The sequence below is a fragment of the Schistocerca serialis genome, chromosome 6 (assembly GCF_023864345.2).
Source record: "Schistocerca serialis cubense isolate TAMUIC-IGC-003099 chromosome 6, iqSchSeri2.2, whole genome shotgun sequence".
Lineage (NCBI taxonomy): Eukaryota > Metazoa > Arthropoda > Insecta > Orthoptera > Acrididae > Schistocerca > Schistocerca serialis.
In genome coordinates this window covers 487728085-487743572 of record NC_064643.1, presented here as the reverse complement: position 1 = coordinate 487743572, position 15488 = coordinate 487728085, and the positions used below count along the sequence as shown (strand labels likewise).

Below are 15488 nucleotides of genomic sequence, written 5' to 3'. Positions count from 1 at the left end.
CTCTACGCGAATTCCAATGCACTCAGCTTAAACATGAAGGATCCGGTTTCGACGAGGTCTTGCACCCTCGTGACCATTGCCCTTCCATCCGGCAGTCCATATACGCCGCCAGCGGTCATGGCGTGTTGTCGTTCCCCGCGGGCCTCGCTGCTTCTGCGTCCCCAACCGCACTCGACACTCATACCACATAAAAGAAGCACGAGTCGACTCAAAGATAGGGCAGCAGGACTACATATCGATAAAAGCCGCTGCTGCCACTTGCGGACAGGCAACGCTTACGAAACGGAGTGGCGCCAGTGAACACGAGAAGAAGACAAACAACGGAACCATGCCAACTAAACAATACGGTCTGTCAGAAACCTACAACACCACCAATTCGAGCCGCAGCACGACTCAAGTATATCCGGCAGCTGCAAGTACTCTGCCTGTACACTACTGGACATTAAAATTGCTACACCAACAAGAAATGCAGATGATAAACAGGTATTCATTGGCCAAGTATATTAGTACTGACATGTGAACACATTTTCATGCAATGTGGGTGCATAGATCCTGAGAAATCAGTACCCAGAACAACCACCTCAGACCAGAATAAGGGCCTTGATACGCCTGGGCATTGAGTCAAACAGAGCTTGGATGGCGTGTACAGGTACAGATGCCCACGCAGCTTCAAACACGATACCACAGTACATAAACAGTAGTGACTGGCGTATTGTGACGAGCCAGTTGCTCGTCCACCATTGACCAGACGTTTTCAATTGGTGAGAGATCTGGAGGGCAGCAGTTGAACATTTTCTATATCCAGAAAGGCCCTTACGGGACCTGCAACATGCGGTCGTGCATTATTCTGCTGAAATGTAGGATTTCGAAGGGATAGAATGAAAGGCAGAGCCACGGGTCGTAACACATCTGAAATGTAACGTCCACTGTTCAAAGTGCCGTCAATGCGAACAAGAGGTGACCGAGACGTGTAACTAATGGCACCCCATACCATCACACTGGGTCATACGCCACTATGGCGATGACGAATACACGCTTCCAATGTGCGACCATCATTATGCTGTAAACAGAACCTGGATTTATCCGAAAAAATGACGTTTTGTCATTCGTGCACCCAGGTTCGTCGTTGAGTACACCATCGCAGCCGCTCCTGTCTGTGGTGCAGCGTCAAGGGTAACTGCAGCCATAGTCTTCGAGCTGATAGTCCATGCTGCTGCAAACGTCGTCGAACTTTTCGTGTAGACGGTTGTTGTCTTGCAAACGTCCCCATCTGTTGACTCAGCGATCGAGACGTGGCTGTACGATTGTTGCAGCCATGCGGATAAGATGCCTGTCATCTCGACTACTAGTGATACGACTCCGTTGGGATCCAGCAAGGCGTTCCGTATTACCCTCCTGAAACCACCGATTCCATATTCTGCTATCAGTCATTGGATCTCGACCAACGCGAGCAGCAATGTCGTGATATGATAGGCCGCCATCGCGATAGGCTACAATCTGACCTTAATCAATGTCGGAAACGTGATGGTACGCATTTCTCCTCCTTACACGAGGCATCACAACAACGTTTCACCAGGCAACGCCGGTCAACTGTTGTTTGTGTATGAGAAATCGGTTGGAAACTTTCGTCACGTCAGTACGTTGTAGGTGTCGTCACCGGTGCCAACCTTGTGTGAATGCTCTGAAAAGCAATTATTTTGCATATCTTCCTGTCGGTTAAATTTCGCGTCTGTAGCACGTTATCTTCGTGGTGTAGCAATTTTAATGGCCAGTAGTGTATAAAAATTGAACTACTCCCATGAGCAGTGAATAGAAATGGCATGAACTTCTAATCTACGTATTAAGTATGAACCTTCAAGCCCCAGCCAGTGAAACTGGAAACGCGTGTGAACGTTAATGATAAAAACACACACATATACACACAGGGTGACAGTTATGAACCATAAGAAATAAAATCGTCATAACATCTGAACGATGTTTGCTACGATGTTCAAATTGTCAAATTGCACGGTTGACCGTGAGGCATGTGAATGCGGTGGTTTAGCGACGAAGCCCACTTACATTTCGATGGGTTCGCCAATAAGTAAAATTCGTGTATCTGGAGGACTGAGAATCAGCATTTTACGAACGAGAAGTCTCTTCGCCCTCGACTGCTGACTATGTATTGTTCAGTGTCCAGTCTCGGAATAAACGGTGCGATATTCGTTGATAGGACGATGACTACCGAACGGTACTTGAAGGTTTTGGAAGATGATTTCGTCGCCATTCTCCAAAGTGACCCTGATTTCGACGATATATGGTTCATGCAACACGGAGCTCGACCCCATCGAAGCAGGAATGCGTTAACGTCCTGGAGAAGCACTTTGGGGATTGCTTTCCGACTCTGGAGTATCCAGAGGCTACTGGTATTGGCTTCGACTGACCGCCATATTCTCCGGATCTGAACACATGTGACTCCTTTTTGTGGGGCTATGTTAAAGACAAGACGTACAGCAATAACCCTAAAACCACTGCTGTGCTGAAAACAGCGATTCAGATCATCGACAGCATCGATGTTCCGACATTTCAGCGGGTCATGCAGAATTTCGCTATTCGTCTGCGCCACATTATCGCAAATGATGACAGGCATATCGAACATGTGATTACCTATATCCGAGTAGATGTAGTGACGTTTACATGTTGAATAAAGAATGTGCACGCTATAGTTTACAACTAATTTACGTTTTTTTCATATACTTCAACAACTGTCACCCTATACGTACATAATTTAAAAGTTCATTCCCCTCAGTCTCTTATAATAGAAGCGATTTTTACGATTTTTTAAAGGAACTAATCAAGAAATTAACGTAAATCTCTATGCACTTTATTTATTGATTACTGGACAATATTTTCTGATTTGTGAAAGAAATTCAGTCATCATTATGCTCCCCCATTGGAGGAGCTAAACTCGCTCTTTCTGAAATGAACTACGTCCATGACGGAAGTCCTGCAGTCTGCATTGGAGGAGCTTAACTTGCTCTTTCCAAAATGAACTGCGTCCGTGACGGAAGTCCTGCAGTCTGCATGTGTTATCTCAAATAAAAAAAAAAAAAATTAATCTAAAGGACATACGCACGAAGTAACAGCAAAGTTTTTTGCGATTTGGCATAATAAAATTTCGGTCGCTTGAAACAAATTTTTGGCATATCTAATGAATAAATTATATAAAAAATAGCCTATTAACTCCATTTGGACGTTCCCAAGGAATAATTCAACCAAATTTCAGAAATATATCTCTATCAGCATGCCTGTAATCCATCTCATCAGCTTGGGGTACAGTGTACTTCAACCTGAAGAAATGGACTGCGGCCTTACAAGTTTGCTCGGCATATACCTCCCTAAAGTGTATTGTGCGATGCTCTTGAACCTCGCCCATTGATGCTCATCATTGTCTTTACTACAGGTGAAATTTTCGTGTAGAACTCTCATGCAGTCTAAAACCAGTTTCTGTCCTTCTTGCTAAACTTTCCATTTTTCGGAGTGCACTCAGCCTCTTGATGCCAACTGAGGGGCTACTCGACCGAATAGTAGCAGCTCCGGTCACAGAAAACCATCATAACGACCGGGATAGCGGTGTGCTGGCCACAGGACCCTCCTATCCGCATCCTCACTGAGGATGACACGGTCGTCGGATGGTCCCGATGGGTCACTTGTGCCCTGAAGACGGAGTGCTGCTGCTCACGCTGCTTCTTGCTAAACTTTACAGGCGTAATCAGTAATTCTTATGATCAGTGCTTCCCTATGCTAGGCCGAATCAAGAAGTTCAGGTCTGTTTGCCACCAGCGAGTCTCTCATTGACTGCTCAGGGTATTTTTCGGATTAAATATTTATAAAAATTTCACTTTGTTCTCCGTCCCCACTACCCTTCCTGGTCACTTCAGTTTCCAGGTCTGCAGTGCAGGTTAAAATCCACCCAAAACTATCACATAACCAGGAAATTTACACAAAATATTTTCCAAGTTTCGCCTCTGGTATTCCGCCATTACTTCTAATGAGGCAGTGGATCTATAAAAACATCCGGTGACCGTGTTTGATCCACCTTTAACACCCAAATTATTTCTCGCTATGGATCAGTACTAACAAGGGAACCTCCCCATCGCACCCCCCTCAGATTTAGTTATAAGTTGGCACAGTGGATAGGCCTTGAAAAACTGAACACAGATCAATTGAGAAAACAGGAAGAAGTTGTGTGGAACTATGAAAAAATAAGCAAAATATACAAACTGAGTAGTTTAAGGGAAGATAGGGAACATTAAGGACGATGGGAAAGCAAGAGTGCCCTGGTCTCGTGGTAACGTGAGCAGCTGCGGAACGAAAGGTCCATGGTTCAAATCTTCCATCGAGAGAGAAGTTTAATTTTTTATTTTCAGTTTGTCACAAACTCTTATGTTTTCATCACTTTTTTGGGAGTGATTATCACATCCACAAGAAAACCTAAATCGGGCAAGGTAGAAGAATCTTTTTACCCATTCGCCAAGTGTACAAGTTAGGTGGGTTGGCAACATATTCCTGTCCTGTGACGCACATGCCGTCAGCAGTGTCGTATAGAATATATCAGATGTGTTTTCCTGTGGAGGAATCGGTTCACCTATGACCTTGCGATCAAATGTTTTCTGTTCCCATTGGATAGGCACGTCCTTTCGTCTACTAATCACACGGTTTTGCGATGCGGTCGCAAAACACAGGCACTAAACTTATTATAGTGAACAGAGATGTCAATGAACGAACGGACAGATAATAACTATGAAAAAATAAAGAAAGTAAAATTTTCAGTTGATGGAAGACTTGAACCAAGGACCTTTCGTTCTGCAGCTGCTCACGCTACCACGAGACCACATCGCTCTTAAGCTCACATTGTCCATTATGTTGCTTATGTGGCCCATGAACTACTCAGTTTGTATATTTTGCTTATTTTTTCACAGTTCCACACAACTTCTTCCTGTTTTCTCAATTGATCTGTGTTCAGTTTATCAAGGCCTATCCACTGTGCCAACTCATAACTAAATCTGAGGGGGGTGCGATGGGGAGGTTCCCTTTTAAGTCACAGTATCGTGTTTGCTGTTGCTACCAACAGTCCTCCACCACCAGCGTTCAACCTGTCTTTGAGATATACATTCTACTCGGAGTCTAGGGTTTCATTGTTACTCACATATGGTTTCAGCCAGGTTTCTGTCGCAATACTGTCCTATATGGCCACTGTGACCATTTATAAACGAGATTAGTTCTGGGACCCTTCCATAGACGCTCCTGTAATTTAATAGTATTATATACAGGGACTTACAAGCATCGAGAATAGAAAATAGTGCATTGAGAATGGCTAGCCACTAGCCAAAATCTGGATTTGAGTAATAAAATCTAAAAAAAGGACGACTGATCGCTGCACTCTACAATTTATAAGACACATAACAGTCACTGAGTGCACTCACTTTCCGAATGGAAGGTAACCTGATTTCCTTCATACCTTTTATAGTGGCGAATGCTATCCGGTGTCCGGTCAGTATGCGCATTTTCGGGAGGATGGAGGGAGTTCTCTATCCTAGAAAACACACATGCGCACACCACATGTACTCCGCTACACTGGTAACCTGTTCCTACATGTAGCACACGCCTGTCCTATTAAGGTGGGTTCTGCACTCCTCCACCAGACAGTAGGTGTCGACAAAATTTGCAGACGGAAGCTTCACAGAATCGTCTGAGCCTCTGGTTTAGACCTTTCGCTCTGCTCCAAGCCAAATCATCACGATAGGTTCCGGAAACGATGCTCAGAAACGATAGCTCTACTTTCACCCATTGGGTGGGGCTAGTTTCTTTACCAAATCTGCCAGCCACCTGCAGGAACCAAGAATAGCCTCTGAACCCAGGCGGCAGGCGTCATTCGTGGCGACATGAGCTATGGTTTGCAGCCGGGTGCACCCAGTGTGCTCAATCGCTACCTGCGGAGCCTGCTCCCCATTGCGAACCCCATCCGCCTTTCCCTCCACCACGGGAAACAAACGGAGTGGACACTATCTTCTTGCCCAAACTGCCTGCTATTTTCCTGACGGACTCCATCACCCACCTAACATTACAGCTCCACATGACAAGCATTCCCACACTCTACACTTGGCCAGGCATCTCAAGAGGATCGACCAAGATTCCGCCAGGCTACGTATTCCATTGTTGGCTCAGATGTAATTTTAGCAATGTGTAGTACCTTTAGCCCGCATCTCGTGGTCGTGCGGTAGCGTTCTCGTTTCCCACGTCCGGGTTTCCGGGTTCGATTCCCGGCGGGGTCAGGGATTTTCTCTGCCTCGTGATGGCTGGGTGTTGTGTGCTGTCCTTAGGTTAGTTAGGTTTAAGTAGTTCTAAGTTCTAGGGGACTGATGACCGTAGATGTTAAGTCCCATAGTGCTCAGAGCCATTTGAACCATTTTTTTGTAGTACCTTAAACCCACTTTTCCCTTCCACACGGCCACTCGTGACCTCCCCACTGTCGCCAGTCACCGTCCGATAACTGTCAACCAGCCGGGAAGTGCGAATCGGAAGGCGCAGCGGCGCCAAGGATTCCAGGCGGCGCAATACGCTCCACTCGTACCAAAGCATTCGTCTGCGTGCCGCAACGCCGTCACAGCCCAGTGAAGCAGACTGAAGCCTTTCGACTGCGGCCAACGCAGCTTCCATCTGTGTAATGACAGTGGCCAAAAATCCCCCTGCGTCTGTACACAACAGTCGTCGACTAATCATCTCTAAGCAGTTTTTGTCTATATAATCAGTATTAAACAATAACAAAAGAAGCCGAAGTTCTGCTGCTACGCTACCTCTCCTCTACACTACCCGAGAAGTCGCGACACAAAATAAAATACAGTGAAATTTACGAAAGAAACTTGAAGTTGGCAAACATAAGCCACCACAGTGAAACATACAGGTAATATTAATTTCTTCGAGAAGTACATGAAAAAAAACGTACCGTAAACTAAATTACTGTGATAAGACAAACTGCTTCAGCTACAGGTGCTTCTTTTTGCCTCCACGGCAGCCGGTACACTGATTGCTCATGCACTGTACCCAGCAGGCACGAGATTCAACCTGAGCCACGTGATATGGCGCTTCTGGCTTCCGAAGACTGCACGAGAAAGTCACCTCATTCAACAATATGCACTGAAATTAGTAAAACGCACAGGCATAATACACTTCCTTGCAGCAGTGCGAGAAAGAAAAATAAAAAAGAGAAAATCCTCCCAGAAACTATGCTAAATTACTGTGTACCACTAAACCTGCTGCAACTACAGGATTATCTTTCGGCTCCGCACAGCTACACTCTGTGCTCAGTCCAAACCACCTGCTTAAGTGCTTTAGGTAGGATAATCTTCTCTATCCTGGACCACGTCTGTCATCAGTCTTAGCTGGAAGTACTAGGCACAGCAGTTGGTGTTTGTTATTTCGCATTATATGGACTAAATATTCCAGTTATCTTCTCTCGATGGCACTGAGAATTTGTAAACATTTGTTCATTCGCTACAGTGACTTTATCTGTCCTTGTTATCCTTAATATCCTTCAATAACTCACATTTAAAAATCCTCTAATTTCATACCTAACACTGCAGTATCTAGGATGAACTTCGTAGAATAAGATACTCAGCACATAGCATCGAAGTAGTACCAAAGCTCCTTACTTAGCTTGCATTTATCGCGAATCTCTTGCCCAACGTAAAGTCCCGAGCGACTGGAGAAAAGCGTAGGTGACGCCGGTATATAAGAAGGGTAGAAGGACGGATCCTAAAAATTACAGACCAATATCCTTAACATCGGTTTGTTGCAGGATTCTCGAACATATTCTCAGTTCGAATATAATGAATTTCCTTGAGACAGAGAAGTTGATGTCCATGCATGAGCACGGCTTTAGAAAGCATCGCTCCTGCGAAACGCAACTCGCCCTTTTTCCACATGATATCTTGCGAACCATGGATGAAGGGTATCAGACGGACGCCATATTCCTTGAATTCCGGAAAGCGTTTGACTCGGTGCCCCACTGCAGACTCGTAACTAAGGTACGAGCATATGGGATTGATTCCCAAATATGTGAGTGGCTCCAAGACTTCTTAAGTAATATAACGCAGTACGTTGTTCTTAATGGTGAGTGTTCATCGGAGGTGAGGATATCATCTGGAGTGCCCCAGGGAAGTGTGGTAGGTCCACTGTTGTTTTCTATCTACATAAATGATATTTTGGATAGGGTGGATAGCAATGTGCGGCTGTTTGCTGATGATGCTGTGGTGTACGGGAAGGTGTCGTCTCATCTATAAAGAAGACCGCTTATAAAACACTAATACGACCTATTCTTGAGTACTGCTCGAGCATTTGGGATCCCTATCAGGTCGGATTGAAGGAGGACATAGAAGCACTTCAGAGGCGGGCTGCTAGATTTGTTACTGGTAGGTTCGACCATCACGCGAGTGTTACTGAAATGCTTCAGGAACTAGGGTGGGAGTCTCTGGAGGAAAGGAGGCGTTCTTTACGTGAATCGCTACTGAATAAATTTAGAGAACCAGCATTTGAGGCTGACTGCAGTACAATTTTACTGCCGCCAACTTATATTTCGCGGAAAGACCACAAAGATAATGTAAGAGACATTAGGGCTCGTACAGAGCATATAGGCAGTCATTTTTCCCTCGTTCTGTTTGGGAGTGGAACAGGGAGAGAAGATGCTAGTTGTGGTACGAGGTACCCTCCACCACGCACCGTATGGTGGATTGCGGAGTATGTATGTAGATGTAGATGTAGAGTACGAAGAGTGCTAGTCAGATCTTGCTGCATTTTTTTGGAAAAGACTGTTGAGAACTCTGCAGCGAATTTATTGAGAGAAGTACCAATTACCATAGATTTGACACCCCACTCGGTTTCTATCACATAAATTCATTGACATGAAACATATAAATGCTAGGGAAACACTCGCGCACTTTCATTTAAAGCATATTTTAGAAATGGTGCAGTTTCTCAAAGTAGACTCGTTTTTGTTCGAAGCTTTCTCTTCGTTTCACCACTCAGGAGGAGCAGATCGCTGATGACGCTTGTAGATTTTAAAAAGAAGCAAACTACATCCGTTTTTCTTTCATAGTTCTGTTACTCTCGTCTTGTTTTACATTTATTGATTGTTAGGAGAACTGCACTATATTTAAATAATTTCCCTTAGGCAGGGATCGGTTCATTTACCTCTTTTAAGAGAATTAGTTTCTAAATTTCAGTTAAGTGTAAGGCGATTTAATTACCGAACATTACCTTAGAAGAAAAAAACGAAATTGTGAAGAAATATGGAAAATAAGATAGAAAACAGAGAGTGAGGCGTAAAATTAAAAGGAGACAACGCAGGTTTAAGTACTAAAAAAGGTTATTACACATGAAAGACGAGGCTTGGGATATAATCCAAGTTTTCCAAGTAATTTTAGCTGTCCAGAAGCTTTTCGTTACTTCGTTCCTTAAAACTGTAATTGATTTTCGTAGCTACAAAGGAAGAGTCAGCAATGTAGGGGATAATTACATAATTCTACTGCCGAGAAGCTGGTTATTAAGTGTCTTTGTAAGACGAGACTAGCGGAGCGTGCTGGTTCGTCAAGCGTCGTTGAATAACAACAGCTGAATTACTTATTGGAGAGTTGAAGGCTTCCACCAGCAGTTTAGTACGCCTTGACAGTGAATCAGCTCAAGGCAGCGGCCACTGCCGCTGTATACAGTAGTCCGAGAAAGGGCTGCCCTGCAGTGGCGCACACTGCTGTGATAGACGGCTGCCATTAGAGAAAATGTTTCACTATATTAAACAGTCACTGTTATTTCTTTACTGCATAGGCTTAAGACGGCTATTATTTTAGCTATAACAAGAAATGTATTCTACACTACACTGCTCAGAAAAAGTGCGTAGTATTTTACTGTGTAATAAGGACGCATTAGATGATAAGAAACTCAAGGAACCTGGAAGTATCAACCACTGTAGAACTATATTATGGTATGACGTGCTTCTTGGAAAGTGTGTTTACCATTTTCATATATAGATGCGAAATAGCATCAAGTAACATCGAATCAATTCAGAGGCGGGCGCTAGCAGTGTTAACGGTGTGTTCGAACAACAGCAAGTATTGCGGAGAAGCTTGGAGAACTAAAATGGAAATCACCGGATTGAAGGCGACTTTCTTTTCGAGGAGCAGAATTGACAAAATTTAGAGAAATAGCATTTGAGGCTGACTGCAGAACGACTCTTTTCTCGCGAACGCAGATTTCGTGTGAAGACCACGAAGACAAAATAAGAGAAATTAGGTCTAGTATGGAGGCATTTAGATGTCGATTTTCCCTCTATCTGCGGTTGGAACGGGAGAACAAACGACTAGCACTGGTTCAGGGCACCCTCCGACACGCACCATAAGGTGGCTTGCGGAGAATGTATGTGGCTGTAGATGTAGATATACAACATACAGCTGGTGGACAAAAATATGGAAGCACCAAAACCATGACACATTACTTTCAGGCGATGATGAAGGTGAACGTCGATCACGCACCCTTCTCTCCGAAGTAGGACCCAAAGGTTCAATAATATTGAGATCTGGTGACTGTGATGGCCATAGGAAATGCGGCAGTTCATAGTGGTGTTCACAAAACCAGTTCTGGACGGTGTGAACATGGGCCCTGTCGTCTTGGGACACAGCGCCACCGCTGGGGGAAAAGCATTGTACCATAGGATGGACCTGATCAGATAAAATGGTTACATAATCCGTCACAATAATGCGACCTTGAAGAGTAACCACGGTACCCTTGTATTACGACGATATGGTGGCATAAATTTTCACCAAACCCCGCCGTGATTCACTCTATGGACGTAAATTCGTCTGGTAGCTGGAAACACTGTGAGACAAGAGTCATTCTACGAAATGGCGTCATTCCACAGCTCAAGTGTTATGACTTAGGCACAACGTTTGCTTGTTGCGGGCTTTTTCGTCACCGATAAGTGGTTTTGGAGTTCTAGCTCGTCATGTAATACCCTGCTTATGGAGTACGCTTATAGCTGCTTTTATCTCTACAGGTTCGCCATTGTGACACTCAAGTCTCCAGTAACATTTTCATCTGTCGTCCTCTAATTTTTTCCTCACAATCGTATTCAATGACCAGCTGTCACAATCACTTAACACACACCTCCATCCGTGTTTTAACTAAGCAAATAATATTTTTGCGCATTCTCTGCATGCTGTGTACAGATTTTCGATACAGTACCTCTTGTAACACCTAACACTTACGCTACCTTCATTACGGAAGCATCCATCATACGAGCACCCACAATTCACTCACGCTCGAATTCAATTAGCTTCGACGTAACGCACTCACAATTATACAGAACATTTTTTTGACCACGACTGACACTTAGAATGTATTGAAGACAGTGTGCAAGTACCATTCTCAGTCAAATACAACAGCGCGGGGCACGTCTGGCTAGCACATGCATTTATGTTTACGCATGCGTTTTTCACAGTGTTTCCATACATTGGTACAACCCCCGAACAACGGTAAAGATGAATCTTTTGGATGTAAGTACACAAAATTGAAGACATAAGCAAACTTCGTATCTTTCCTCTTAAAAAAGTTTCAGGTCAGAAATAAAATGTTGTTTCATCAGGAGGAGCGCATGGTATTTTTTGTAGCAATAAACTGATGCTGAATGATTATTCTTTAATAGAAACTACACGTGTATCTGTATCAATACGCATAGGATCATACGCGCGGACATTAATACTTTTAGTCTGTGAGTTTGCTGAACATTGAACTCTGCAGCAGATGACTGTGGTGTCACCGCCAGACACCACACTTGCTAGGTGGTAGCCTTTAAATCGGCCGCGGTCCGTTAGTATACGTCGGACCCGCGTGTCGCCACTGTCACTGATTGCAGACCGAGCGCCGCCACACGGCAGGTCTAGAGAGACGTCCTAGCACTCGCCCCAGTTGTACAGACGACTTTGCTAGCGATGCTACACTGACAAATACGCCCTCATTTGCCGAGACGATAGTTAGCATAGCCTTCAGCTACGTCATTTGCTACGACCTAGCAAGGCGCCATTACCAGTTTATATTGAGATTGTAAAACATGTACCGTCAAGAGCGATGTACACCAATTATGGATTAAAGTTATGTATTCCAGCAGCAACGTACCTTAATGGCTATATTAATTACATTGTCCTGTTCCAGACCTCACGCCAGTTTGCGTGAGCTTAAACGCGTGCATTTCGGCCTCCTCTAGCAACGCGGTGTTGGCTCTTCTGCCAACACTTCAATGACACCTATATATTCACACGTTCACCGAAAGAATAGACAAATACGATTGCTGTGAGCATGGAATCGTTGAATCTGGGCAATGACTCAATGAAAACTTGTTGGTTGTTTGGATGAATCACGTTCCTTGTTTCACCAGATCAATGGTCGTGTCCATACTGTATCCTCGTATGTGTATTTCTCGAAAAAGTCATACAGGTACCAAAATATCATGCAGGTACAATTACAGAGACTTTATCTAACAGAGAAACATACCAACTATCGTTCCTCCCGACGACCATTTAGGAAAGAAACAGAAAATGTAGGAGGTGACGGCTGCACACGAAATATGTACAGCACAAGGTAGTTCCAGCACTAAAGATATATAACTCTATTTTTAAGCTAATAATAATTATACATTTAAGATTATCACTCTTATCTACTGCTCATTCTAAATAATTGTTAATAGAAATTATTAACCATAACATGTAAGCTTTCATGGCCAGCGTCTTCATTAATTAAAACTTCCGGGCTGAACTACTGTGGTCCATATATAAGACTTCTTCTGCTTCCTGACGTTTCATTGCCTACTGCGGGCAACATCTTCTGAGGTGACTGGGCGACTGGCTGCTAGCCGCTGGAGGCCCCGCTTATATTATTAATATTATACTATCATTAAATTTTGTAGTATGAAGGCATGCTGAAAAGCATTGCCCACAAATGTTTTGTGTGAACCTTAAAGTTTTTAAAGTAAAACAAACTTTATTAACACTTTACGTATTTATACTTCATGTCTGCATATTTATTTCCCAGTGCAGTTACCCTAATGTTGGAGACATGTCTTCCAGTGAGAGACCAGTTTGTTGATACCATCACTGTAGAACAGTTGAGTTTGTTGATGGAGCCATAATCTTACCTGCACTTGCACTGCTTCATCAGTATCAAAGTGAAGCCCTCGAAGGTTTTCTTTAAGTTTTTGAAACAGATGAAAGTTGGATGGTTCCTAGTCAGAGCTGTATGGAGGATGATCGATGATGGTAAACCCAAGGCAACAGACTGTCGCCGATGTCACAGTGCTTGTGTGTGGTCTGGCACTTTCATGCTGAAGAGAAGGGTGCTCTGTATGTGGACGAACTCTTCCTATTTGTGCTTGTATTTGTATGAGAGTATGTTTTTCACACACTGACATTGTTGCATTACACACCACTATGTTAAACATACAATTTGGAGCCCTCTAGTAGCAGACGGTTGCTACTTACTTCAGTGAAGTGGGAAAGTCGACCTAGTAAAATGAATGACATATAGTATCTCAATTGATATTGAGAACAGAATAAGAAAAATCACTTTTTAGTATACCCTCATATAAACACACTGAGCATTGTATGTTTGCCTTTCTGTGCAGCACGCATTTCACAGTTCATTGCTTTGTATAAGACTCTCTGCACACGCTTGTACAGTTTGCCAGAACGAGCGTCCTGTCAGGGTCGCCAATTTTCCACAGGGGCTAGTGCGGCTGCACCTGGAGCTGCTGGCGGCGAACACTGTGAGCGAGGTGGCGGTCGCCTCGGCGCCACCCCACCCTACAGCGCCACCGCCAGCAGCTCTGCTGCCCGCCGCTCCCGTGACGCCGGTGCTGCCGCAGCCCGTGGTCGCGCAGTGCTACGACCGCGACAAGCAAGCCTGGACCATCAAGAGCGACTGCCACGCCGAGACCGTCCGCCTGCACATGGTCTACAAGGACATCCACAACGTGCCCCGCAACCACCTCAGGTATGGCCTGCTTTTCTAACGATGTGAAAACGAACAGCACCAATAGTTAACACCGCAATGCTTGACACTAAATCCTGCATGAAAGAAAGATGTGACGAAAATCTTGGTGCCTCTCCAACAACCGTGCTGATCGAAAGTTCATCAAGTTTAATTGTATGAGACATGTATATGTTTCCAATGAACAACAGTTACAAGAAAATATTATTACAGATATCCGCGAAATCGTTAATCACATCTAATTCAAGTACTTCAGCGGTAATGAAGATTCCTTTCTTTCTGCACAAAATTCAAACAGTGGTGGTACAGGTGAAGCTGAAGCTGTGAGGGCGGATGCGAGTGGTGCTTAAATAGTTACAACTTGACACGCCGCCTGTTACTGCACATCCAGTGCGCATACTTGCGGCCTTTTGCCACCTGACTTTGCAATTTGTTACTTTCTGCCGATCGAGTGTTTAAGCACTACACGATATTCCACTTTGTTTGTCTTCATGTCAGTTTTGTGCTCCCCCTTAAAACAGTTTTATGCAGGATTTTTTGGTGAATGAACTATAATCTATGATTGAGTAAATGGATCTTTTTATCGGTATGATTTTTATAGTGGCGTAGCAAGACAGCCACGCCACTCGGAAGTAGCCGAAAGGCACGCGCTTAAACTCAGGCAGGCTGGAGTGAGGTCAGAAACAGGATACGTAATGAATGCTACAAAGAAAAGTACGTAGCTGCTGGAATACTTAACTTTAATCCACAATTGGTGAACATTGGTCTTGTTGATACAGTATATGTGTCATTAGATACATAGCAATGGATAATTCGCGCCTTGCTAGGTCGTAGCAATTGACTTAGCTGAAGGCTATGCTAACTATCGTCTCGGCAAATGAGAGCGTAATTCTCAGTGAACCGTTCCCAGCAAATTCGGCTGTACAACTGGGACGAGTGCCAGTACGTCTCTCTAGATCTGCCGTGTAGCGGCGCTCGGTCTGCAATTACTGACAGTGGCGACACGCGGGTCCGTCGTATACTAGCGGACCGCGGCCGATTTAAAAGCTACCACCTAGCAAGTTTGGTGTCTGGCTGTGACACCACATTTTTCATCCTATTTAGGTAACTGAGGAACCCGTGATGGTTAATTTTGCATAATCCTGTAGATGACCATATACGGCCGATTTTCGATCACTTTTCCGGTGTATGAGCGCCCGTTACTTCACTAGGAACTGGTACTCCTGGTGAGTAGAATTTAATAGTATTTTACCCTCCAGATATTTCGCAAGCAGGAAGTCCTTAGTTTGGTTTTTGTCCATTTTAGATATCACGGGAGCATTATATGTTTTCTTATGCTATTTTGTAATTGACGTTCGTTACAAAGCGAGAAACTGCTTTGTAATGACTCTGGGTCACCCATTCTCTTTTCTGATCAGAAA

At 44.1% G+C, this 15488-nt stretch overlaps 1 protein-coding gene across 1 annotated transcript in view; it reads left to right on the top strand.

Moving 5' to 3' along the window:
* The window catches only part of LOC126484947 (uncharacterized), a 93731-nt gene extending 79642 nt beyond the window's left edge, over positions 1-14089 (top strand). Inside the window, exon 4 of the mRNA XM_050108548.1 lies at positions 13802-14089. Coding sequence (XP_049964505.1) covers positions 13802-14089 — 288 coding nt within the window. The remainder of the gene's footprint in view (positions 1-13801) is intronic.
* Positions 14090-15488: the final 1399 nt, after the last annotated feature.